Source organism: Triturus cristatus, chromosome 7 (genome assembly GCF_964204655.1).
Source record: "Triturus cristatus chromosome 7, aTriCri1.1, whole genome shotgun sequence".
Lineage (NCBI taxonomy): Eukaryota > Metazoa > Chordata > Amphibia > Caudata > Salamandridae > Triturus > Triturus cristatus.
Window position 1 is genome coordinate 1,642,396,156 of NC_140590.1, and position 27,478 is coordinate 1,642,423,633.

The 27,478-nt window shown below is 49.7% G+C and overlaps 1 protein-coding gene across 1 annotated transcript in view; it reads left to right on the top strand.

Annotated features, from left to right (window-relative positions):
- The first annotated feature begins 13,896 nt into the window (after nucleotides 1-13,896).
- The window catches only part of LOC146812611 (peroxidasin homolog), a 211,116-nt gene continuing 197,534 nt past the window's right edge, over nucleotides 13,897-27,478 (top strand). The window contains exon 1 of the mRNA XM_085619678.1: nucleotides 13,897-14,157. Coding sequence (XP_085475804.1) covers nucleotides 13,982-14,157 — 176 coding nt within the window. The 5' untranslated portion in view covers nucleotides 13,897-13,981. The remainder of the gene's footprint in view (nucleotides 14,158-27,478) is intronic.

Here is a 27,478-nt window from a genome sequence, read left to right on the forward strand (position 1 = left end):
GACACTCCAGCTCGCACAGGCTGTCCGACGCATGCATCGTACTGGCTCGGTTGTAAATTGCATCCATTGCACGCCCCGGTTAGCTTCCAACCGGGACGTACGGAGCAGTTCGGACCCGGAAACGACTCGGTCGGTGAATTCCATGTAGCTCGCATCGTACTTGCTCGCCCGTACAGCTGTACGAGTCGGCCGGAAAACACGCGTACGGCTCGTAGTTTTTCCGGCCGAACCCGATTCGGTGCCCTTCCGACCGAGATCGGAATCGGCCCCTAAGTGTCAAAATTCAGCTTGTAATATTTGCTAAAAACATGGGCCCTCATTAGGATGTAAATGGGACTGCCACCGACAGGCTGTCGGGGGTGGTCCCATCGACATCCAGGATAGCGGTCCGACCGATACATCACGAAGCTCAAGGAGCCTGACAGGGCGCCGGTCAGACCTTAATCCTTACAATGAAGGAGGTGCCTGCACAGGCACCGCCGTAGGGATTACGATGTCCCTTTTCGACAGCCTTTTCATGGCGGTCCCACCACCATAGAAAGGCTGTCAGGAAGAGACTTTGGGGGCCCCAAGCAGGGCCCTCGAGGGCCACTGGAATTTGGCCCTGGAGGCACATGTAGTGCCTCCATGCACATTCATGCACCGTGTGCCAGGCACCACATGGTGCCTGGCACACGGTGCATGAAGGTGCAGAAAGTGCTCAATAAAACTGTGGCTTGTGCTGCGGCTCTTTTCCAGGACCGCAGAACAAGTTGCAGTGTTATTGGAGCACTTTTCCGACCACAAAGCTGACGGTCTCATTGTAGTTCTGCGGGTGGGACCTCTAATTCCTTGTTGCGCGTTCCCATTCCCACCGCAATGGCGGTCGGTCATCCGAACGACCACCATCGTAATAGGCCTCATGGTTAATAGAGTTGTACTTACACATACTCACACAGCTGGATAAACCTGACATTCTCAAGATCCTGCACAGTCATACGTTTCTTACATACACACAGTCCTTGAGATTGAATGTCTGAAAAACTTTTTCGCATCTTGATTTCTCACTTGGCAACTTGTGAAGTGACATGCTCACAGTATCCTGGTTCACCTGATAAGCTAGGTGTGGGGAATACAGCTGTGCTTGGTGTGAACTCCAATTGCTCCCATTCAGGACACAACTGGGATTGATATTCTGCTAAGAAAAGTTTTTGCACCCCCCCACACACACCCTTTACCACCATTTGCAGACACCGCAAAGTCCACAGTCAGCATGCACTGGAGTCGTTTCTGGGTCTCAAAGTCAATCAATTGCAGCAGGACACAGAAGGGACCATTCTCACGGACCTATTTGAATTCCTGATCCTTTTCAAAAGTAGCTGCAGGATCTGGGATCCAGCTCAATCACAGTATATTACAACACTGAGAATACAGATTGTTTTTACCCTGCTTGCCAAATTTTGCCCAATTTTTGCTCCTTGACCAATTCAGGAAGTTTTCTTTCTCCTATGCATAGTTTTTAGGTCGAGGCTAGCGGCAGCACGGAAACGCTGCTTGCTCTGTGAGGCATGTAGTAGTCAAGTATGCTGTGTAAGCCTCGCCGTCTCTCCGCCCATGCTTTTCATTGGCTGGTGTCATTGTCCTTGGTAAATGCTGGCTTCCGATTCATTAGGAGGCTTGTTAGTCCCCCCTTGTTACCGCCTTGTCGCCATTTGTTACCGCCCATGACGAGTAGACTTTTTACTTGGCTCGTTACACGGTCGGCTTTATCTATGGGGTCAGCATTATTTTGTGTATGGCCACTTATGGGGACAATGGCGGGTGCTATTTTATTTTATTTGTATCCTGAGCGCAGCACCCACTTCAGGGACAACGTGCTCAGTTTATTTATTTACATTTAACCTTTATGTTGAGCGCGGCGTCCAATTCTGGGACACGCGCTCTGTTTATTATTATTATTTTTTAAACTTTCACAATGAGCACTGTGCCCGCTTTGTTTCTGGGACCCGCGCTCTGTTTCTTTTTTTTTTTTTTTATTTAAAACTGAGCTCGGTGCCGCTTCATGGACACCGCGCTCTGTTTTTTTTTTTTTTCTAACTTTAACACTGAGCGCAGGGCCCGCTTCAATGACACCGCGCTCAGTGTTCTGGGGCACGCGCTCTGTTTATTATTATTATTTTTTTTAACTTTCACAATGAGCACGGTGCCCGCTTTGTTTCTGGGACACCGCGCTCTGTTTCTTTTTTTTTTTTAACTTTAAAACTGAGCTCGGCGCCGCTTCATGGACACCGCGCTCAGTTTCTTTTTTTTTTCTAACTTTAACAATGAGCGCAGGGCCCACTTCAATGACACCGCGCTCAGTGTTAAAGTAAGAAAAAAAAAAAAGAAACCGAACACGGTGTCCTTGAAGCGGCGCCGCGCTCAGCTTTAAACTTAAACAAGCATTTGCAATGCAATAGGTCTCGCATTTACGCGAGTTTAAGCTATTGGCATTGTAAATGAGAATGCCTTTTATTTATGATTTAAAAACCAAAAATAATAGGCAGTGTCATTTACAATGCCAATAGCTTTAACTTTTTTTTTAAAATTATTCTTTATTTATCATTTTTCACATAAAGAACTTGTCCAATAACTAAAAGAATAGCAGTTACGACCTACAGAAAAGTATATGAAGTACATCTTGTCCTTAGTGGTTGACTTCTTTCACAATTGTCCAATGGTATCTATAGACACGCCCAGGGGGTACCATCATCTTCCATATCTGCTCTCATACATCAACTGCAGCATATATCGCAATGTAGTCCAGTGATTCATAGAGGGTTCAAATGCTTAATAATATTATCAGGAGGCATCCAACTCAAATTGTGTTACATGGATCGATCTACTAACGCACTCACACCACTCACACCTCAAACAAGTTGGAAGGTCTTCAACCTGCCCCTAGCCTCTGGGACTGTACTGTAGTGAAGGGCCTGCTATCTATATCTGCAGTTACAGAGTTGTTTGAAGGAGGGTTTGTAGTACGGGCCAGCAAGTATTGCGTAAGTGGGCCTCAAATATCTTTAGGCCTCGAGGTGCGGGGGAGCGTCTCTGCGTGAATTGTAAGTTGTTCCTGACAGTACACCATGTCTTCCAGCCACTCCTTAAATTTTGGGGCTCGTCTTCTGTGCCACCTACATGCTACTCTGCATTTCGCTAACAGTAGTGAGAGTGTGATGTAGCGACGGTATGCTTTGGGAATTTACTTCGTGTATCCTAGGAGCGCAATCAGAGGGTCGCATTCCAGCGTTAGAGACGTCATTTCGGTGAGAGCTTCAAATATTTGCCCCCAGTATTCCATCACCCGCGGGTACTCCCAAGACAGGTGTAGGAACCCGGCCCCTGGGCCACCGCATCTATCGCAGTGGTCTGTGGCCCGCAGCCCAAAGCGACACATCTTAGCTGGGGTACAATACATTCGCTGCAGGAACTTATAATGAATTATACATAACCTGGCACTAGCTGATATGTCTGCAGTTTGTAAACAGCAGTATTGCCATTGTTCATTCGTGAGTTCATTACCCAACTCTGCCGTCCAATGTGCACGGGCAGCACGGTGAGGATGCTTGCGCTCTGCTCTAATCGTCCGATACAGGTTGGACACCAGGTGTCTAGGTCTCGCAGTCTGCAACATCTGATGCAGCGGCTTAAAGTTTGCTGGTTCCTGTGGAAAACTCTGGAGAATGGCCCGCATGCCCTGTCGTAAGCGCACGTATAAAAACATTTCCAAAGGGGTGGGGCGCACATCTCCGAAAAATTGATCGGATGTACAGAAAACTCCGTTGCGAAATAGATCACCCCAGGTTTGTATGTGCACTCGAGTGCATAGTTGTCTGAAGCCCTCCTCCTGCAGCAGAGAGAGTCGTGGGTGGTACGACAAGGGCAAGACCGAGGAGTAGAGAGTCGATACCCCCAGGGCTTGCATGATATACTGCCACGCGTCCACCGTACCCGTGACGGTGGTTGGCGCAGTGTCTCGAGAGCGAGGGGGTGCCTGTATCAACCCATCTAGCGGAACAGGGTCCACTAGCCAGTGTTCTGCCACGACCTGTGGCATGCATGCCGGCGGGTGGATCCAGAAGTAGGCATAATGGGCCTGGGCGCATGCATGGTACAGTTCAAAATCCGGAATATCGAATCCGCCCTGTGCAACGGGCCTTGTAAGCACCGCCCACTGTACCCGCGGCTGTCTGCTGCCCCAGAATAAACGCATGAGCTCAGACCGAAGCGTTTTGAAGAAGAACCGTCCCGGGTGGTAAGGAAGGTTCAGGAAGAGATATAAGAACTGTGGGAGTATCATCATCTTGATCAACGAAGCCAACACAACCTGAACATCATCTCCTACGCCGATGACACCCAGCTGATCCTCTCCCTGACCAACGACCCCGCCACCGCCAGAGCCAACCTACACGAAGCGATGAAAAACGTGGCCGAGTGGATGACGACCAGCCGCCTGAAACTGAACACAGACAAGACGGAAGTCCTCATCCTGGGCTCCTCACCCTCCGCCTGGGACGACTCCTGGTGGCCCCCTGCCCTGGGCAACGCACCCAAACCGACAGACCACGCACGCAACCTGGGCTTCATCCTGGACTCCTCCCTCTCCATGACCAGACAAGTCGACGCCGTCTCCTCGTCCTGTTTCAACATCCTGCGCATGCTACGTAAGATCTTCCGGTGGATCCCCACCGAGACCAGGAAAACAGTCACCCAGGCCCTCGTCACCAGTCGACTGGACTACGGCAACGCCCTCTACGCCGGTACCACCGCCAAGCTCCAGAAGAGACTCCAGCGGATCCAGAACGCCTCGGCGAGACTCATCCTCGACGTCCCCAGACGAACTCACATCTCCAGACACCTGAGAGACCTGCACTGGCTCCCGATCAACAAAAGAATCACCTTCCGGCTCCTCACCCACGCACACAAAGCCCTACACAACCAAGGCCCGACCTACCTCAACAGCCGCCTCAACTTCTACGCTCCCAAACGCCACCTCCGCTCGACCAGTCTCGCCCTCGCAGCCGTCCCCCGCATCCACAGAGCGACTACAGGAGGTAGATCCTTCTCCCACCTGGCCGCCAAGACTTGGAACGCCCTCCCCACCGAACTACGCCTGACCCAAGACCACCTCTCCTTCAGGAAGAAGCTCAAGACCTGGCTGTTCGAGCAGTAGCGGACCCCCCCCCCCCCAGCGCCTTGAGACCCTCCGGGTGAGTAGTGCGCTTTATAAATGCCTTTGATTGATTGATTGACTGCATGCCATTGACAGGGGAAGGGACATCCATTGTGTGACATTCGTGGTAAGATGGTCTATAACAGTTCCATAGTTAAGGCGGATCATTTTGTCTCTGTCCCCCGAAATCTGAATCCCTAAGTACCGCAAATCTGTGTCACACCATGCAAGCGGGTAGTCCAAAGGGAATTTAACCACCGCCGCTTTCAGGGGGAAGGGTTGCGATTTTTCCCAGTTAATATGGACACCGAAAAGTTTCCCAAATACTATAAATTCACGCAGTAAGGGGTTCAAGTTATTTTGGGGATCTCAGACATACAGTGTCATATCATCTGCGTAGAGTGAGATCAGTATTTGCCGCAGGGGACATCGAAGCGCTCTATCTCTATGATGCTGGCGTAACTTACACGCTAGGGGCTCAATCGCGAGGGCGAACAAGAGGGGGGACAGTGGGCAGCCCTGTCTTGTTCCCCTGGTGATGGGGAAAGCGGGCGAGATCCGGCCATTGACAAGCACCCTAGCAGTGGGTCGTTGATACAGCAGCTGCACCCAAGACACAAACCCCGGGGGAAAGCCCATGTGGAGCAGAACACCAAAAAGATAGTCCCATTCGACTGAATCAAACGTTTAAGTGGGGTCTAAGAAGATAGCAGCTCGGGCGACACATTCTGCACAAAAAAGAGCGTACGGAGTTTATGGGAGGTAGCCCGCCCAGGAATGAAGCCCGCCTGGTCTGGCAGCACCAGTTTCTCCATCAGGAGGAGCACCCGATTTGCTATGAGTTTTGCCAATATTTTGGTGTCACTGTTAAGGAGTGACAACGGCCTATAGGAGGCGCAGGAGTGGGGCGCCTTGCCGGGCTTCAGAATAGACGTGATCAGGGCCTCTCTCATTCATGGGGGAAGCAAACCACATTCTAAGGATTCTTCGTATAGTTCCTTTAGTATAGGGGCAAGGATATCTATGTAGGTTTTGTAAAATTCGGCAGGGATGTCGTCTAGCCCCGGCGTCCTACCTGACTTCTGCTGCATTATTGCTTCGCGAACCTCGTCCAGTTCAAACGGAGCACAGAGGAACTCCCGATGGTGATCCTCCAGCCACCCCAATGCGACGTCTCCTAGGAATGTTTCAAGCTCGAAGGAATCCCCGCGCTGTGTTTTATACAGTGTGGAGTAGTGCACGACGAATACAGCCTGTATATCCTCCGTACCCCTGCGCATTTCCCTATTCGGGTCCATAACTTCTAGTATGTAGTTAGAGAATTTGGGTTTCTGTATGGCTTCAGCCAGCGCGCTCCCCGGACGCTCCCCCTCCCCATATCTCCGGGCCTTCCAATATTTTCCCATAAACTTGGACTCGCGATTCGCCGTGTCCATGTACTCCGACAATTTTTCCCGAAATTCTAGTTGTGCTTGCCCTCTGTCTCCCCCAATCATCCGTGCCTCCAGTGCCTTCAATTCCCTTTCCAACCTCTGAAACCTACTCCGGATATCTCGGAGCTCGCCAAAGCTCTTAGAAATACACACTCCCCTGATCGTGGCCTTGAAGGCCTCCCATATTACTTCCACTGAGCTCACTGACCCCCTATTCCTCTGGAAGAACTCCTGAATCTCCTCTGTCAGCTCAACATGAAACGCCGCGTCCAGCAAGGCGGTGGGCTGCAGCCGCCAGTTACACCTTGGCATTTCACACCCTGGCATCTCGAGCAGCAGTTGTACACGCGAATGATCAGAGTATGTTCGGGGTAGGTGGGCCACTTCAATTATGGACGGCCCCAAACCTCTCGATATTAAGCAGTAATCTATCCGGGCACAGGATGCTGTGCTCGACGTAAAGTGCGTGCCCTCTTTGATCGTAGGGTGAATGTGACGCCAGGTATCAATTAGTCCTCCCTCTTCTAGGATGCCCCGCATCGTTGCCTGCGATCTAGTATAGTGATGTGGCACCGTCTTGGACCTATCAGCACTAGGGTTGAAGGCCACATTAAAATCCCCTCCCCAAATCACATGTGTGGTGCCTAGTGTCATTATTTTACCCCACAGGATGGTGAAGAAGTCAGGCGTGTTGATATTCGGACCATAACAGCTGACCAACATAACAGTGTTGGCCCCCAGCCGTTCCCATATAATTACATGTCTCCCCTGCGGGTCCGTGATCTCTCCCTGTGATGTAAGCGGCGTGTGTCATTTGAAAATGATCGCTGCGCCCCACGCATAGGCAGAGTATGAGGAGAACAGCCTGTAAGCCGCCCATTTACCCGCAAACGAGATATGACGCTGTGGGTTAAAGTGTGTTTCCTGCAAAAATGCTATGTTGATTTTGTGACGATCTAAGTATGTGATTATCTGCCTCCGCTTTCTAGGGTCCCCCAACCCTCTCACATTCCAAGACAGAATCCCCAGGCGATTATCAGGTATCGAGTCCACCTTGCTCCCCATTGGTAATATTATGGGCCATGTGTAAGACTGCACTTATCCCGCTATCATCAGTTGCGCAGTCACTCGGTTGCCTGTCTGTAAACAGCAGAATCCTCACTTCTAAACTCCAAACAAATGTCTCCCCACCACCCCCCTCCCACTGAAGCATCCCAAACATGCCAGAAAAGAACATTCCTCCCTCCTCCCTACCCCAACTATCCCAGACTAACAGAGCTGCTAAGCCCTTCCAGGTATATGTAAACAAGAAGAAAAGAGGGCTCTCCCGAATGGGGACTGTCGCCAGGCGGCTCACAAGTGTCACTTACTCCCCCAGGGGTATGAGATGACATTGTTAACCCCGTATAGGGAGCAAGTGTCCCAGGTGTGTAGTACCTACTATCTCCTATGCCAGGTCTAAAATACTACTTTAAACTATTTAATGTCCTGTTGTGAGTATCACACACAGCTTAGGAATGGGACTCAGCGTATATATCCATCTGCTGTACAAGCATATCGGCTCCCCCAGACATCCTTGTCAGTCAATATCCGAAGTAGCTAGCATCTGAGAGCCGTCGCTGGAATGTGCCGCTTTGTTGTGTAGCTTTAGTTGCTTCAAGAAATCTTCAGCTTGCTGGGGCTTGGTGCAGAAAGTTTGTTTCCATTGATAAGTGATGCGAAGGCGGGCAGGGTATAACAAGGCGTAATCTATTTGAGCCTGTCTCAGCTTCTGCTTTACTGGGAGAAATTTCCGTCTATCCTCCTGCACCGCAGCGGTGGTCCAGGTAGATAGTGAAAGGGAACCCCTTCATAATGTAGCTGTTTTTACTCCCGTGCCACCCGAAGGGCCACGTCACGATCTCTATAGTTGAGGAGACGAGCTATGATGGGACACGGAGAGCCTCCCACGGGAGGTCTAGGGCCTAGTGAACGGTGCACCCTCTCAACCACGAATTGAGGAGAGAGGGACTCCGTCCCTATCACTGCCAGCAGAAGCTTCTCAACATACAGCTCCATTTTGCCCATGTTGGTGCTTTCGGGTATTCCTAGGATCCTGATGTTGTTTCTGCGATTTCTCGCTTCTATATCTTCGTTTGTGGCAGCGATAACTTTCAATAGTTTGTCCATTTGAGTCATCTTGTCTTGCATGTGTGTGGTGGCGTCCTCCGTGTCTGATATACGTCTCTCTGTCTCCTTGATCCATTCCTCATGACCATCTATTTTGCGAGCAATATTGTCCATGCGCGTATTCATGACGTCCATTTTGTCTGCAATTGCCGCTATGCCTTGGCGGACTTCCAGCAAGATAGCTTTCATATCGGCCTCAGGCACCACGGACGTCTCTCGGATGCTCATCGCCGCAGTTATGTTGTCGCCCTCTGGGAGTGTTTTAGAGTTCTTTTTAGCCTCGAAGTGGAGCCGAGGTTGCCTAGCATCCGGCTTCCCTATCCTGGCCTCTTCCAAAGGGCCTCCCCGAGGCTTCAATGCAGCACATGACACTTCTGCTCGCCGCAGTTGTCAACCCACGGCTTTGCAAAGTACGTACCAGTTGGGGCAGTCGGGCAGTGCTCAGAGTAGAGTACTCTGTCCGGTGCGTTCCCTTCCGTATAGATCGCGGGACTCTGCACTTCCTCAGGATTTCACCATTGTTAATGCTGCCGTGTTCTCGTCTGAGGCAGGGCCCAGTCACCCCGTGGGCGTCACTACACAGAGCCCAGCACGCTCAGCCCTCACTCCACTTCTCCGCGATCTGTGCGCAACAGGTGTCCCGCGCTTACTCCAGTCTGTGACCAATGCCCCCAGGGATATCTTTGTTGCTCATGACTGTATGACACATGTACTAAGGCTGCACTTCAAGCGTAACACATCTTCCACTGCCGCAGGGATATGCCGGCCCTCTCACAGTCACCCCTCCGCAGCACTGCTGAAGAAATCGGGCTCCTGCCTGATTCCACGCCTTTAGTGTCGCTACCACAGGAAATCCCCACAGCAGTAGACTGACGGGTTCTACTCCTACAGCGTCGTGTGCCTGCTCCCTTATCTTCAGTCTCGCCTTGGGGTCCCCTCGCGCTGTTCCTCACTGGTCGTACCTGCAATGCCAGGCGCTGTGATTTGGTTGGTATGCGCGCCAGCAAGGATCTGTTGCAACTCAGTTAATATTGCCTCGAAATGTCAGTGAGCTCACTGCTGAGGAGCCTTCGCGAGCAGGGGTTCATCCATGTGACGCCTCACAACGACGGGTGCACCCGCCCTATGGCCGATCCGCCACCGGATGGGTGCATATGTTCCTTCACTCCGGAACGCACCATTCTTTCTAAGGTCTCGCACTATCGCTGCGGCCAGTGCCTTCTCCCCACAAGCTCCGAAACACCTTTCAGGGCCCGCACGCTGTGTTACACCACTACTTCTCGCAGACTTGCGTTTGAACAATAGCTCTGCAGGTGGCTCGATACCCCGTAGTGGCCAGTTCCGCTAAACCCTGCTACCGCACAACGCCATGCAGCTTCAGTCCCAAGCACTTCGCCTCCAGCGTCGCTGCTCCGATAGCGGCAGTATACTCAGCTGAGGTTCAATCAGCAGGTTCCCCGCAAGTCCCGTAGCCGATTAATCCGCAAGCTGATGGGGGACAGTATGTTGGCAGCAGGGATCACACATACAGCACTGCGCAGCGCTATCCCTTTGCTCCCCGATGGCCGGCTCGCCACCCGATCTCCTTGTATCACTTTCCCCCCGCCGAGTGAGTGCTATCTCCGCTGATCATCTCCGTCATTGCAGCTCAGCGGCATTCACCGTGTAAGCGAGGCCCACGCACCACGTGGGCGCCGCGGCCTTCCGTAGACAGGCTCTGCCGGGACTCAGCTCCTGGCCGCACGGGACTTCCTGCCGGCAGCACCCTTCGCCTCCTCTCCCGGACTCTACACATCTTCAATTCTCACGAAACTGGCCTTAGTGGTGCAGCAACTCAGCGGGCACACATTCCCATCGGTTTCAGGCAGCAGCTGGCAATAGAACAGGATTAATTAACGGATTTTAACACCGGGCTGCGGGAGCCTCACACAGTGTCAGCCATTCCGCACTTGCGCCACCTATCGCCCCCCCAATAGCTTAAACTTGCGTAAATGTGAGACCTATTGCATTGCGAATGCTTGTTCTCTATGGTGCAAGGTAAATTTCAATACAGCAAAGGATAATTTTCATTGTACTCAAACCTAGCCTAGAGGAAAATATATGGAGATTTTTTCTTTGAAATGTTCCTATTTGTGTCGCTTTTTCTTGGCACAACGTAGTTGGGCAGAAGACCACGGTTTCCTGCAAAGTATATTTTATGCATGTTTTTAGCATTAAATGAAGATACATGCTACACACATAATAACAAAAGTCATGATTTCTCTCTGTAACAGTGAAGTTGAGCTCTGAACTTCAAAAAATCTTTACACAGCCCTACTTAAGCCGTGCCTACCTTGAGCTCAAAGGATAAGGGCTAACTACCACCTTTCACAAATGCCTGCCCCCCCCTCAGGTCTAACTGTATATGTGAGTTAATCTATGTACAAGTACAAATTCCCATGTTGTAAATAATATGTATTCTTATGTAACGGAATGTACATTCTTTTATGCATTTTTAGTGCGAAATAAAGTTGTTGATCACAACTGTGATTTAAATGTGTAAAAGATGTTATTTGCTCACCTAAGTGTCTCTTGGGGGGTACAAGCAGCTCAGGTATGTTGTGGAAGGCAGTGTAGGGAGGGGCTCATACATACGGAGACATTCTCTCACCACCTGCTGCACCTGAGAATCAGTTCACCCACAAGGATGGGGCCCCAAAATGTCAGTTAGCTGCTGCCCAACAAATTTACATGGCCTGGAACTAAGCGGGCCCCAGATGGACAGGGGTCTAGTTGCGCACCGGATGAGAGTCACCGAACACTTTAAAGAAGGTCACAAACCGTTTGTGTTAGTAATTCATATATACATATGCTGCAGTTCCCTTTTACTGCTCCTAACAACAGCTGATGTGATGTCATAATATACATGTTTAAGTTATATATTTCCGGTTCCCTCACGCCTCCCAGTCAAGCTTCACACGCATGAAAGTGCAGAGATTTTTTTTGTTACATTTTTTATACTATTAGAGCACCAAAAACAGTGCTTAATTTGAGCAGGTGATTTCCGGTGCTCGGCCCTTAATTGTCAAAACCAGCACTTGCGACAGTCTGCCACAAGGTGGCGCTGCCTTGCTAATTTAGAGATGACCACAACAAAAGTTAATTTATTAATTCCATATCAATTAAAAATTACTATTATCTGCCGAGCAAGCCGTTCGTACAGCTTTGGGAGATTGAAATAGTACAAACTGCACTCTACGGGGCAGGCCTGTGGGGGCATAAAAACACGACTGCGCTGCAAGTTGCAGAGAATACCTTTATGAGATTTCTCTTGATGACTCCTAAATGAGTATCCACTTTTTCCTGCCATGCTGAACTTGGTATGGCCCACATTGAGGATTTGGCCAAAATTCAACCTCTCCTTTTGTGGCGCCGTATCTGGACATCATCAAAAAATTTCCTCACAAAGGAGCTTGTAGTAGACTGCATGTCTCTGGAGCACGCAGTGAAAATTGAGTGGCTGCTGTATGTAAAAAAGTTTTTTATTGATTTGGGTTTGTCCAAATATTATGTTAATCCTGAAATAATGTCTGAGATCTCAAAGAAAGAATTAAAAATAAGAGCTCTTTCTCATTTGGAAGAAATACGGCTAACCAAAGAGATAAGTAAGACATCTGTTCAACACTCCATGATAGTTGCGACCACATTGTACATTGAACCATATTTGACCTATGTTGACTCCCAATTCGAGCGCTTTTTGTTGACGCGTTTTAGACTGAATGTTTTTCACAGGCTCGTAGCTTTCCCTAAATGCAATTCTTGGAAAGAGGTTCTAGGGGCGTGTCCCTGTGATGAAACTTCGGTTCAAACAACAATGCACACTGTTTTGTTTTGCAAGTTTTACGCTGAGCACCGTAATTTATGGCTAACTCCAATGTTAAGAATTCTTGGTTTCAGACGATGTCGCCCTGCTATGCTGCACCTACAATTTTTGAATACTGTACTTATCACAAAAACTGTTGTGACATTTTTAAAGTGTATTTATTATCATAGAACAAATCTTGGTTGAAATAATCCCTGTTACTCTAAATAATTTTATATATTGAGTTTATTGTGGATGATATGTTCTTTGTATGTGCTTTTATGGTTATAATTGTTTCTATATAACCGAATAAAGATTTATTATATATACAAATTGTCACCCTTATAGGAGGGTGGTGGTTAGTAGTTGTGTTGTCACTATCATTGGCAGCCTGGCAGGGGCAATGTGTGGTACAAGCGGCCGTGGTCTGAGTCCTGACGAGAGCCCGGGCACTTATGTTTTTTTTTTTTTACAAATTAAGCACTTTTACAAAAACCGTACTTAGCACATTTCCCCGTGTAGTGGAAGGGTGTGTGCACCATAGCGGATGTACCGGGCATGATTCCGCTAAAGCTCACTCCCACCAGCCGTGGAGCTTCGTCGGGTTACTTACCACAGACTCAGGTCTCTAGGCGCTATCAACAGCAGCTGCTCGCAGCGACCTCCAGAGGGACGCTTAGATGGGGCCTTTTGGCCTGGGTCTGGAGCCTGAATTGAGGCTCCGGAGTTAGACCCTTGTTAAATGTGGAGTATTTGATAGAGGTGGAATAGCGCAGGGGAGCCGAAGCCCCTCTCTGGACCCCTTAAAGTGCCTGGATGTTGAGACACATCTCCCCACAGCGTAACACGTACTGCTGCAAAACACGACCACAGGGATTTGGGGGTCATGAAAGCTGGGGGTCAGAGGGAGCCTTCCTAGGGACGGTCTTGAGAACCCTCCCCCCCCCCCCCCCCCATCTCTCTCTTCCTTTCCCGGCCTCTTACTCACCCAAACTCTACGTTCCAGACAGAGGGCGCTCCCTCAAAGAGTTTTGGCGGGGCAATACCCTGGCGTGCTAGGTGGCGGGGACGAAGTTTGAGGGAGGTCACATGTAAATTGTCGAGGGAGATTGGCGTCTAATTAATCCCAGACATTGGGGGTGGATAGCTCGGCGGGCAGGGAGCCTGCCGGGCTGTACATGAGGGTCTTATGAATAATAAAGTGAAGCGGTGGGAAGGCGGGGAAAGGGTGTAACATAACCCAGATGTGCCGGGGTTGTGGGCGGAGGTCTGGGGTCCCTCCTACACAGCTGGGAGCCCTGAGTCCGGCTGTTCCCCAGACCTGGAGCGGGGGCTGCCGCCAGCACCATGCGGGCAACGTGCGGGCCCCCGGCGGCTGTCTTGCTCCTGCTGCCCCTCCTGCTCCTCCTGCCCCCGGGGGCGCGGGCCTGCCCCAGCCGCTGCCTCTGCTTCAAGGCCACCGTGCGCTGCATGCACCTGGGTCTGGACGCCGTGCCCGCGGTGCCAGCGGGCACCGGAGTGCTGTGAGTACCTCGCTGCTTCCGGGTGTCAGTGTGTGAGTAGATTACCTCATAATAAAGTCCCCACCTCTTAGTGAGTTACATCGGCATGATGGGAGTGCATAGGTGCCTCTGGGTGTCAGTGCTTGAGTACCTCACCCTATATGTATATGCAAGTCCCTTTCCATGTATGCATGTAAGTACCTCACCCTGTATGTATATGTTAGAACCTCACCCTGTTTGTATGTTAGTACCTCACCCTGTTTGTATGTGAGTACCTCACCCTGTACGTATGTAAGTTCCTCACCCTGTATGTATATGTTAGTACCTCACCCTGTTTCTATGTGAGTACCTCACCCTGTATGTTTGTAAGTTCCTCACCCTGTATGTATATGTTAGTACCTCACCCTGTTTCTATGTGAGTACCTCACCCTGTATGTTTGTAAGTTCCTCACCCTGTGTGTATGTTAGTACCTCACCCTGTATGTATGTAAGTTCCTCACCCTGTATGTATGTACGTACCTCAAACTGTATGTATGTAAGTTCCTCACCCTGAATGTATATGTTAGTACCTCACCCTGTTTGAATGTGAATACCTCACCCTGTATGTATATGTAAGGACCTCACCCTGTTTGTATGTTAGTACCTCACCCTGTATGTATGTAAGTTCCTCACCCTGTATGTATGTAAGTTCCTCACCCTGTATGTATATGTTAGTACCTCACCCTATTTGTATGTGAGTACCTCACCCTGTATGTATATGTAAGTACCTCACCCTGTTTGTATGTTAGTGCCTCACTCTGTATGTATGTAAGTTCCTCACCCTGTATGCATATGAAAGTACCTCACCCTGTTTCCTGTTTGTATGTTAGTACCTCACCGTATATGTATGTAAGTACCTCACCCTGTATGTATATGTAATTACCTCACCCTGTATGTATGTAAGTACCTTACCCTGTATGTATGTGAGTACCTTACCCTATGTATTAGTAAGTACCTCACCCTGTATGGATGTACGTACCTCACCCTGTATGTATGTAAGTACCTCAACCTGTATGTAGATGTAATTATTTCACCCTGTATGTATGTAAGTACCTTACCCTGTATGTATGTGAGTACCTTACCCTATGTATTAGTAAGTACCTCACCCTGTATGTATGTACCTCACCCTGTATGTGTATGTAAGTACCTCACCCTGTATGCATGTAAGTACCTCACCCGGTATGTGTGTAAGTTCCTCACCCTGTATGTATGTAAGTACCTCACCCTGTATGTATGTAAGTTCCTCACCCTGAATGTATATGTTAGTACCTCACCCTGTTTGAATGTGAGTACCTCACCCTGTATGTATATGTAAGCACCTCACCCTGTTTGTATGTTAGTACCTCACCCTGTATATATGTAAGTTCCTCACCCTGTATGTATGTAAGTTCCTCACCCTGAATGTATATGTTAGTACCTCACCCTGTTTGAATGTGAGTACCTCACCCTGTATGTATATGTAAGCACCTCACCCTGTTTGTATGTTAGTACCTCACCCTGTATATATGTAAGTTCCTCACCCTGTATGTATGTAAGTTCCTCACCCTGTATGTATATGTTAGTACCTCACCCTATTTGTATGTGAGTACCTCACCCTGTATGTGTATGTAAGTACCTCACCCTGTTTGTATGTTAGTGCCTCACTCTGTATGTATGTAAGTTCCTCACCCTGTATGTATATGAAAGTACCTCACCCTGTTTGTATGTTAGTACCTCACCGTATATGTATCTAAGTACCTCACCCTGTATGTATATGTAATTACCTCACCCTGTATGTATGTAAGTACCTTACCCTGTATGTATGTGAGTACCTTACCCTATGTATTAGTAAGTACCTCACCCTGTATGGCTGTACGTACCTCACCCTGTATGTATGTAAGTACCTCAACCTGTATGTAGATGTAATTATTTCACCCTGTATGTATGTAAGTACCTTACCCTGTATGTATGTGAGTACCTTACCCTATGTATTAGTAACTACCCCACCCTGTATGTAAGTGTTTGTATGTTAGTACCTCACCGTATATGTATCTAAGTACCGCACCCTGTATGTGTATGTAAGTACCTCACCCTGTATGCATGTAAGTACCTCACCCTGTATGTGTATGTAAGTACCTCACCCTGTATGTGTATGTAAGTACCTCACCCTGTATGTGTATGTAAGTACCTCACCCTGTATGTATGTAAGTACCTCACCCTGTATGTAAGTGCCTCACCTTGTATGTATATGTAAGTACCTCACCCTGTATGTACATAAGTATCTCACCCTGTGTATCAGTAGGTACCTCACCCTGTATGTATGTAAGAATTCCAGTCAGCGCTGTGATGCCAGTCTCCCCCACCTCTGAGTGGCTCCTCCTCACCGGTGTGATGAGAGTGCCACGGTGCCTGTGGGTGCGTGAGTACCATATTCCAACTGGACGTAGGCACCACCGACTCTGGCGTGGCGCAGCACTCGCTCCGCAGTAGGCTGGAGTATTATCCAACCCATTCCATTGGTATGTAGATAGTACCTAGTATTCCCTAGGTAGCAGTGCGCGAGAACCTGATCCGAACTGTGTGTAAGTACCGCCGCAATGGAGACGTACTCTCGGCCTCTGTGTGAGAACCACCTTGTGCACCGGTGTGAGAGTACTGCTTCCGGGTGTCAGTGTATACATACTACACCTTCTATGCAAGGTACATGATGTGCGTACTCTCCACCTAACCCTGAAGGTCCCTATGTACCCATGCACCAGTGTACTCTCCGCTATCAGTGTGTGAGTACCTAATGCCAATTCTCTGTTAATACCCCCAACACTGGTATGGTGTATCTTCCACGACTAACGTGCAAGCACCACCTTGCAGTTGCACCAGTGTTCTTTGAGTACCTGGTGATTCTTGTATGTGAGTAGCTAATTCAAACTCTTAGTAAATACCATGGGACAGGGGGCCACGTGTGAGCTGAGCAACTTCCATCAGTGCGTGAGTACCTCCCGCGTCCTGCGCCGGTCTGCTGTTGAAAATTGCCCAACACACATTTTTTTGGAATGATGTTGCTTCTCTGGCGTATAAGGTTAGGTTGGTACGTGCCCCCAGCTGTGTTTAAACCCGGCGTGATGGGAGTAACCACACACATGAGTACCTCTTCTCCCGTTCACCATTGTCCTGTGTGCTTACCACATTATGTTGGTGGCATTTTTCATTATTGATTACCCCCTATCATGCGTGCACCCCCTTAGTGGCTGTAGGGCACTACTCACATCTCCCACCACATTGTTGACACTGTGAGCACCCGCTATTCACACCAGTGTGATGCAAGTCCTTCATCCCTTGATCTGTGGTGGGTGTCTTTTAACGCCTTAGGGCGCCACCTTTTAGTGGTGCCAAATGGTTGCAAAAAGTCTGACATTCTGTTTTTTAGCTGGTGGGGATGGCTCCATGAGGCACATTTATATTTTTTGCCTAGATTATCATGACCATTGCACCGCACCCTCCTTTGTAGCCTGCTAGCACCAACTCTCCTCTCGCTGGACATCAACCATTCTCCAAAATCGCTTCTTTTTAGGTCTTGCCTAATGCAGCGCATGCACTGCCTGTTGCGAGACATATTGTTAACTTAAAATGGGCTATGAGCCCACCCCTTGCTTATCATTGGTTGGCTTCATTGTCACTCTTGTTTGCTTGCTTCTTATTTGTTAACTGTGTGGGTTTTCCTTCCTCCTCTTGTGTTAGGCTCTCTGCAGGAGCATGGATGCATTACTATGTCCTTCCACTGCTCACTTTTTTCAGGTGTTACCTTTTTCTTTTTGTTGAAGCATTCTGTGAAAGTGCATGTGTTTTCCTGCTGTTTCCCTCATATGCTTCACTCCCCTTTCTGCGAATTACTTGTTCCTCTCTCATTCCAGTGTGCTTCTCCTCCTTTTGCTTTCTCCCCACCAGGTCCGCATTGCTTTCGCCTGTTCAATGCTTCTCACACATGGCCCCACTGTTGCCTATGTCACCACCCATGCCCATGTTTTGCTTCCACTCACACCCACTCCTCTGTTGCTTCTTCCCCTCGTCCTCTGTGTTGCTTCCGCCCCTCCCGTGCTCCATGTTGCTTCCTACCCCTTGTGTTGCTTGCCCCGACCTGCGTTAAAAAACCAGCTACTGTGCCACGTGTTGCTCCTGCTCCTTCCCAATGTTGTTTCCACCTCCCACTTACACCCTGCGTTGCTCCCACCCCAGTTGCTTCCCCTCTATTTTTTTTCTTTTTTCTTCCCGATCAAACTCGGATCTAAAAAAAAATAAAAAACCGGCATCAACATTTTGTAGATGCGTGCATGCTAGGTGTGTGTGCCTACAAAATGACTCGGCCAGAAGCGTCAAAAGCTTTAAAAAAATAAATCTTTAGTCATGCAGCAAACATAGGGGACGATGTGCTGCATTGCTAAACCCACTGGCAAAACCGATAGGTCTCTAAGGTGAGATCTTTTGGCTTTAATGCTTGTTTCCCTTGGTTACTAACTCCTTTGTTCCACCCCTCCTATATTCTGTGTTGCCTCTTTTGCTGGGGCGCATTATACGATTTCCTATTTGCTTGGCATGTCATACTATGAAATTTTTTTGGCACCAGTTAGAAAAGCCATATCACATCCACTTGGGAGGCGGGGGGGATGGGGGGGTGTCATGTGGCTGTGGAGAGATGTTCTCATCAGGTCAGTGTCCTCAGAACTTGAAATACTTCCACTGAGAGGGACCGTGGCGGGGCGGCTCTTTTTCTCTCTAGCAATACATACGCCATTCCTCCTCACAGTTCACTATCTTTATTGATCCTTCAGCCATCCACCCTCAGAGGTCATCAGCTGTTTCTCTCTGTATTAATTAATCGGAGCTGATTCTCCAGCCTAGATTTACTAAAGTTTGTACATACACGTTTTGGCACAACAATTGACTTACAGGCCTTAGTGCCCGCACAACACATTAGAAATGAGGGCTACTGTTTCTCTTAATTAATCCCTCGGTCATCCTTCCTCACACCTGATACTGTGTTTCTCTCAGCATGATTTTTTGTCCCACATAACCTCAAGTCCAGTACTCTCGCTCTATAGCAATCCCTTAGTAATCCACCCTTAAGGATGACACTTTGTTTCTTTCTGTACCAAACCCCTTGCCATTCACCCTCAGATCTGATACTCTGTTTCTCTCTGTATCAAACCCTCAGTCATCCGCATTCCTAGATGACACCTTGTTTCTCTCTATAGCTAACCTTTTGCCATCCACATTCATAGATAAACTTTGTTTCTCTCTGTGGCAAGCCCTTTCCCGTTCACCCTCTGATCTGACATACTGTTTCTCTCTGTATCTCTCTCTGTAGCACCTCAGTATCACTGTTTCTCTGTGTCACTGTATCTCTGTTTCTCTCTTTATCACCACTGTATCCTCTCTGTAAAACCACAGGCAAAACCGATAGGGAGATTATATTTTGTTTTAAGAAGAAACTCCATTTCTCTCTGTAGCAAACCTTTCGCCACCCACATTTATAGGTGACACTTTGTTTCTCTATGTAGAAACCCCATGGCCATTCACTCTCCGATCTGACACTCAGTTTCTCTCCATATCAGTCCCTCAGTCATCAGCATTCATAGATGACACTTTGTTTCTCTGTGTAGCAAACCTTTCACCATGCCCATTTTTAGATGATGCTTTGTTTCTCTCTATACCAAATTATTCACCTTTCACCATCATATCTGACACTCTGTTTCTCTCTGTATCAATCCATCAGTCATCCACATTCAAAGATGACACTTTGTTTCTCTCTGTACTACTCTCACAGTCATCTACCCTGTAGGCCAATACTCTGTTTCTATCTATAGCAGTCCCTCAGCCATCCACCCTTAAAGATCACACTTTGTTTCTCTCTGTACTACTCTCTCAGTCATCTACCCTCAAGGCCGATACTCTCTTTCTATCTATAGCAGTCCCTTAGCTATCCACCCTTAAAGATGACACTATGTTTCTCTCTGTAACAAACCCTTCGCCATTTCATCCTTAGAGTTGACACTCAGCCATCCACACGTATAGATGACACTTTGTTTCTCTCTCTGAGTATGTCACCTGAGGGTTGAGACTCTGTTTCTCTCTGTAGCAAAGACTTCCCGGCTATCCTCTGATCTGATACTATTTTTTCTGTCTCAATTTCTCTGAACTCCTGCGATCGAACACTCTCTTGATGTCGGCCTCAACCCCCCACCCGCCCACTCGTAACAAAGACACAGTTTGGGGCAGATTTACAAGCCCCTTGCGACACTTTTGCGTCACTTTTCCCATTTAAAAGTGAGGCAAAAGTGGCGCAAGGGGCTTGTAAATCTGCCCCTTTGTATTTAAGTGTTCCAGTCCCTCAGACACCCATCCCCCCCTCCCTTCTCTGACTGACAACGGGTTTTTCTCTCTAGCAAAACCTAGAGCTAAAAAACTCGGTTGACCCCATCATCAGCCAGGAGTCCCCGCGTAGGACGCGTTGTGTATCTTTGCATCAATCCTTCTATCAGGGGGACCACTCCTGGGGGGGAAAGGCCTGATTCATTGCATTACCATCCAGCAAACCCTCATGGAAAATGTTTACATTCTTTAGATAATTCCTTTCGGCTGAGATCAGCTGCAAAAAAAGAGGGAACTACGTCTGTGAAATGTCCCTGACTTCGCTCCTCGCCCTGTCCGGGTTCCAAGCATTTCTCCCCACGCCCCCTGCATACCCAGCTCCTGCGTTTAGTTGATTCTGTGTTATCTTCCATGTCTATATTTCAATGTGAATGTACCGGGGTCACAGTAGCTCAAAATACTTCTGCGTTCGAATGCCGGGCATGTCAGCTGATTGCTCCGAGTATATTAAATGAGTGTGGTGGTCTCACTTCTGTTCTGCGGGTGGGGGCGGGGGATATGGCTGCTCTGCATTGGCGCACCCCTTTTCACAAGACCACTTGCTTCCTTTAATCCCACGTGCTGTCGTCGGCACCTGAGAAATGTATCAAGCAGGAGCGTAGCTATCGATAGTGCGGTAGGTGCAGTGGCACCGGGGCCAGCTGTACCCCAATTATACCTGTGTTTTTGTTTACTGCCTAAGCGGCACAAGGGGCCCTATTTTTCCATTAGGGCCTCTTACTACGTCACTGGTATCCAGAGCCTCTTTTGCTACAGTTGCTTTTAATTCACTGCCTCTATTTTAAAATATTAGGGGGCAGATTTACAATAACTGGCGCATCCCTGCATATCAGCAGGGATGCGCCAGTTATTGTGTGTCACGGCTCCGCCACCATGGATGTGCCGCATTTACAATGCGGCACACCATGGGGCAAAAACGGACAGATGCGTGACGCATCTGTGCCGTAAAGGCGGCGCATTGCTGGAGTTGCGTCGCAAGCGCTACGCAGCTCCAGCAAGGCTCCGGGGTGCCCTAACTTTGAAATGCTGCATCAATCCTTACGCCTGCTTCAAGCAGGCGCAGGGTTTTGACGCAGCATGGGCTTAAAAGTGACTGACACAGTGGATCACCAACTGCGCCGACGCCCTTGCACCACTGAAGAACCCTCCAAGCAATCCCGACAGCAAGAAAGCCTCATGATTCACCGACGATCTCAAAGACTACAAGAAATCCTGCCGTACCCTTGAAAAAGCCTGGTGCCACGACCAGTCAACAGAAAACATGACAACCCTCAAGAACGCCATCCGCAAACACCACCAGCTGATCCGCACCACCAAAAGGACATCATTCAGAGACCGACTGGACAACAACACCCACAACAGCAAAGAACTCTTCAGCATCGTCAAAGAGCTCTCCAACCCCAGCGCAAGCAACATTGACATCACGCCATCGCAAGAACTCAGCGACTCACTCGCCACGTTCTTCCACCGCAAGATCGCCGATATACATGACAGCTTCGGCGCTCAGACTGCATACCCAGCCACCGAACCAACGCCCCCCACAACCACCCTGTGCACCTGGAACCCCGTCAGCACGGAAGAAACCACCCTCATGATGAACACCATCCACTCCGGCTCCCCAGCCGACCCCTGCCCACATCACATCTTCAACAAAGCCGACTCCATCATCGCACCCCATCTCCGGGACATCATTAACAACTCCTTCACATCCGCCACATTTCCGGAGAGCTGGAAGCATGCAGAGATCAGCGCCCTCCTGAAGAAACCCACTGCGGACCCCACAGACCTCAAGAACTTCCGTCCCATCTCGCTCCTCCCCTTCCCCGCTAAAGTCATCGAGAAAACCGTCAACAAACAGCTGACCACCTTCCTTGAGACGAACGGCTCCCTCAACCCATCGCAGTCCGGATTCCGAGCGAACCACAGCACCGAGACCGCCCTCATCGCAGCCACCGACGACATCAGGACCCTGCTCGACAACGGTGAAACTGCCGCCCTCATCCTCCTCGACTTGTCGGCCACATTCGACACTGTCTGCCATCGCACCCTGACCACCCGCCTCCACCACGCCGGAATCCAAGGGAAGGCCCTGGAATGGATCACCTCCTTCCTCTCCGACAGAACTCAGAGAGTCCGTCTCCCGCCCTTCCGTGCAGCGGCCACCAAGATCATCTGCGGCGTACCCCAAGGATCCTCGCTCAGCCCCATCCTCTTCAATGTCTACATGAGCCCCCTCGCAGCCATCGCACGCAAACACAACCTCCACATAATCTCCTACGCCGACGACACCCAACTGATCCTCTCCCTCACCAATGACCCCGCCACCGCCAGAGCCAGCTTCCAGGAAGGAATGAAAGACGTCGCGGAATGGATGAAGCTCAGCCGTCTGAAGCTGAACTCAGACAAAATGGAAGTCCTGATCCTCGGACCATCCCCCTCCACCTGGGACAACTCCTGGTGGCCCCCTGCTCTGGGCACCGCCCCCAAGCCCACGGACCACGCACGCAACCTGGGTTTCATCCTTGACTCCTCCCTCACGATGACCAAGCAAGTCAACGCCGTTACATCTTCCTGCTTCAACACCCTCCGCATGCTCCGAAAGATCTTCCGGTGTATCCCCACTGGAACCAGGAAGACAGTCACCCAGGCCCTCGTCACCAGCCGTCTGGACTACGGGAACGCCCTCTATGGTGGGACCACCGCCAAACTACAGCAAAGACTCCAGCGCATTCAGAACGCAGCTGCTCGACTCATCCTGGACATTCCCCGACACAGCCACATCTCTGCTCACCTGAGAGACCTGCACTGGCTCCCCGTCAGTAAGAGGATCACCTTCAGACTCCTCACCCACGCACACAAGGCTCTCCACGACGCGGGCCCCGAATACCCGCCTCACATTCTACACACCTACCCGCCAGCTCCGCTCCGCCAGCCTCGCCCTCGCCACCATCCCACGGATTCGCGGAACCACACTGTAGGAAGGTGGATATCTGACTATGGTTACCCCCAAATTTTTGCCTAGTGTCTAGCTGGTTTTTCGACTTAGTTGGCCTGAGATCCTGCCATTCAGGCTCTCAGGCTATCTGCTCTCTCTTTAAAATGGACTCCATGTACCCTAGGTACATACCCAATTGGTTGGATCACCCTGTCAGCCCCTGTACCAGTGTACACTAGGTACCCAGGGCATTGGTGTACCCCAGGCCTGCCAAGGGCTGCAGCATGTATTATGCCACCCCAGGCTTGGCCTAACAATCTGACACAACTGGCTGATCACTCAGCTGGGGTAAGTTGGTGTAATCACCTCTTACTTAGGTGTAGTATACCTATACCTAAACTTAAATGGGACACCTGGTAACCTATAAGTCACTCCTATGGCAGGCCTTAACAATCCTGAAGGCAGAGTGCTTGGTTCCATGTGAGATGGTGCTCTGGCATGAGCTGAGCCTGTCTGCAGTGGTCGGAACAACTTCCTTCTACTGTTTCCAGATATCGTCATACCATATACTCTTAAGTGCATTATGAACCTCGCGGTTAAATGCTATCTTTGGTTTGGCTTTATCAAAACATGTCGAGTAAGGTGTCATACGAATTGGAATACTAACCCCTCGCCAATTCTGGCGACGGGGTTAGCATTCCACCCTTCTAGAGGGACACGACATGTACAGTACCTGAAACCCGGGTAAAATCAGACATAGCCTCAGCTCCACAAAATGGATGCTGCCACCACAGACACAAGTCTGCCCTCCTGCTGCTGGGAGTCCTTCCAGCTTGGGAGGTGTGGACAAAGGGTTTCCTGCCAGGGGAGGTGCGTGCACCACCCCAGACAGGATTTTGTGTATTGGTCAGGTAGGGCTTGAAAGAAACCAGACATGCCTGTGGCTCACAAGGAGCCTCGGTGCATATGCCAGTTCAAACCGGTCCTGGGGCACACCAGTCCCGGGCCTGGGGCGAGCTGGACAAAGGATTGGGGGTGTAACCACCCCCCTTCCTGGTCCCACCCATAGGGAGGGACCTAGCAGGTAGTCCGGCCCCTAGAATCCGAATAAAGGTAGGAGCTGTGTCCTAAGACTTCAGACATCCTGGAATCAACTTGAAACTAAGAAGAAGACGGGAACTTCGACATTCTGCTGCACAGAAGACTGAAGAAAATCTCCCCTGTGGTCAGGGAGTGACCACCTTGCTAACGCAAGCACCATCCAGCGAATCACCGTCTGCTTTGCCGCCGCCTCCCGCCGGAGCCCGAGCCCAGAGACTGACAAGACCTGGACCTCCAGACCTCTCACCGCCCGATCCACAGTCCCTGCAAAGAAGAGACCCGTGGAGGCACCGAGACCCGTGGAGCCAGCCATCTTGGAACGACTACGACAAGCTGACAAGTGCAACAACCGAGGCTCCCTCCAAGTTGTGCTTTGGGTCCTGAGAAGCCCAACCCTCGAGCAGCATCTGCACCAAAGGTGAGCCCTCCAGCATCTCCACGATCTGCGTGGGGCCCTTCTGCATTTTGCCACTCGACGCGCCTAACCGGTTGCTGGCCCGCTGGCTAGTGGCCATCTTGGCGACGAAATCTACGACAAACACCGCTGGTCTGGTTGCTCCAGACTGGCCCTTGCTCCCCTCCAAAGGAGCAATCCCTCTGACCTTGCTGGTCAGAACCAACAGCTGATTTCCGAATCCTTCTACAATTGCTTTTGCCAAGGCTTGTTTGCTTCGATCAAGTCGCCGACACCGCCGACAGCGAGAGCCTGCGTGGGACAGCTCGTGAGCCGACTCCTGGACGTCGTCGACCTTCAGGGACCACGTGGCTGCGGAGACAAGCTACCCCTCATCACCTGTTTGCACCCGACATCGCCTGGTACCCACCTGGTGCCACGCTGGTCACTGGCTAGTGACTGTGAACACTGTCCCCTCTGCTTACAGGTCTTCAACATCTCCGATCCACTCTTGGATCCACTGCATCTCTTCCCGACCGACCGCCTGCAGCATCTTTGTCCCAGGCTCAACGGAACAGATAGAAGAAACCCGACGCACTTTGAGGCCTATGCACCCGCTTCCTGTGGGTGAGGTAAAGCTGGTACTCCGGTGCCCATGTGTAGTAATACATCTCTAGTGCCTGTGTTCCAAATCTTAAGTTCCTAGGTCATCCGGAAGATTCCTTTTGCAGTAACTTTGTACTTTTTACGCACCCATTGAAACCTATGGGAGCCCGCGTGTGACTATTTGCTCTGCACACGCCACCCGTGGACCTCCTGGTCACTAACTGACGTTAGCTCCTTGTAGGCCCAGCGATTCTAGAGGCCCTAGGCCTTTTCCCTTTTCTGTTCGTGGTACTTATACCACTATTTTAGTATATGGTTCGAGTGGCCACCAGGGCCTATCCATATAAAGTGCAAACTTCTGTGTATTCTGTGATAATCTTGTTTGACGATTTGTGCTCCTGTGCTCATAAAGAGACTAGGGGTTACTTTGAGAAATAAATACATATATATTTTGAATATATATCTGTGTGGTGTCCTTTCATTGGTATAAAAGGGGGTTACTATTGGTAAAACAGCTTGCTTAACACGCTTCACGAGTTTAGCCTCAAAGACTGCTTAGCCTACGCTACCACTAGGGCAGCTAGTCCAAAAAGGTTGACTTACAATCACACCATAAGGGTTGCTTGGCATGGTACAAGGTGGTCACTAGAACTAGTGAACAGCATATACCAGGCCAACTTCTCACATTGGTGAGCAGCGGTTGGATTTGAGCTTGCTGTGTTTTACCATTGTAATCTCTTGGTTACCAATTGAAAGATCACATAGGTACCTGTAGGTACATATAAAACAAGATTAGATATACATAAGTTCTACTGAACTTAGTTGTTGTAGAGCAAAGGGAGTAGCACACCCTGACTACAACTACTAGATAGGTTTAGTAGGTAAACCCAAGTGTAGGTAGATTGCAACACATCCACCCACACTTAAGAGCAATGGCCGGGGCAGAGGGGTCCACTGTACCCATCTCTGTTGAGAGTGACCCCCAGAGGGCACCATCCAGCTTTGCTACCCTTAATCAGAATGAGCTCAGGCATTTGGCAACTCTTAGAGGCCTTAAACAGCCCAAGAACCCAAACTCTGCTGAGCTCAGAGAGCTCTTACAGAATGATGAGAATCAGAGAGCACTCAAGAAAGCTTCCCAGTTAGCCCCCTTAGGGTCAGGAACAGGAGGCCCCCCTTCTGAAGATACTACAGAGGTACCCAGTTCCAATAGCCATCCCTTAGATGAGAACCATACTACAGGGGAGGAAAGTGGTGAGGATACAGAAAGTAGTGATGATGAAGGGAGAACTAGCCCAGTGCCAAGTATTATACTTGGCCCAGCTAAACTAAGGCTATTGGGGACTGACAATGGGTTCCCCCCATTGGATCTCCCCAGTGGACTTAACACAGGGCTTGGGAGGCAAAGGAATCGCTCAGGTGACTCCAATGCTTCTCATGGCTCTAGAGGCTCTCAAGGTCACTCCAGGAAAAGGATGACCACCCCTCAGAGGAGGGAACATGAGGCCAGAATGCAGGAAGCCCAGCTGAGGATCAGGAAGCAGGAGCTAGAAGTAGCCCTGATGGAAGAAAAACTGAGCAAGGCTAGGCAGCATAGAGAGAGTGGGTCTATACCCACTGGTGGCAGCAATGTCCCTAGGGACAAAGATAGGGTCTTTGACAATAGGAACCTGTCCAAGATTGTGCCCCCCTACAAAAGTGGGGATGACATCCACAAATGGATGACTGCTCTTGAGAGAGCCTGCAAAGTGCAGCAGGTTCCTGAAGACCAGTGGGCAGCAATCTTATGGCTCTCCTTTGAGGGGAGAGGCAGAGATAGACTCCTCACTGTTAGAGAAGAGGATGTCAGAAATTACAGAGTCCTG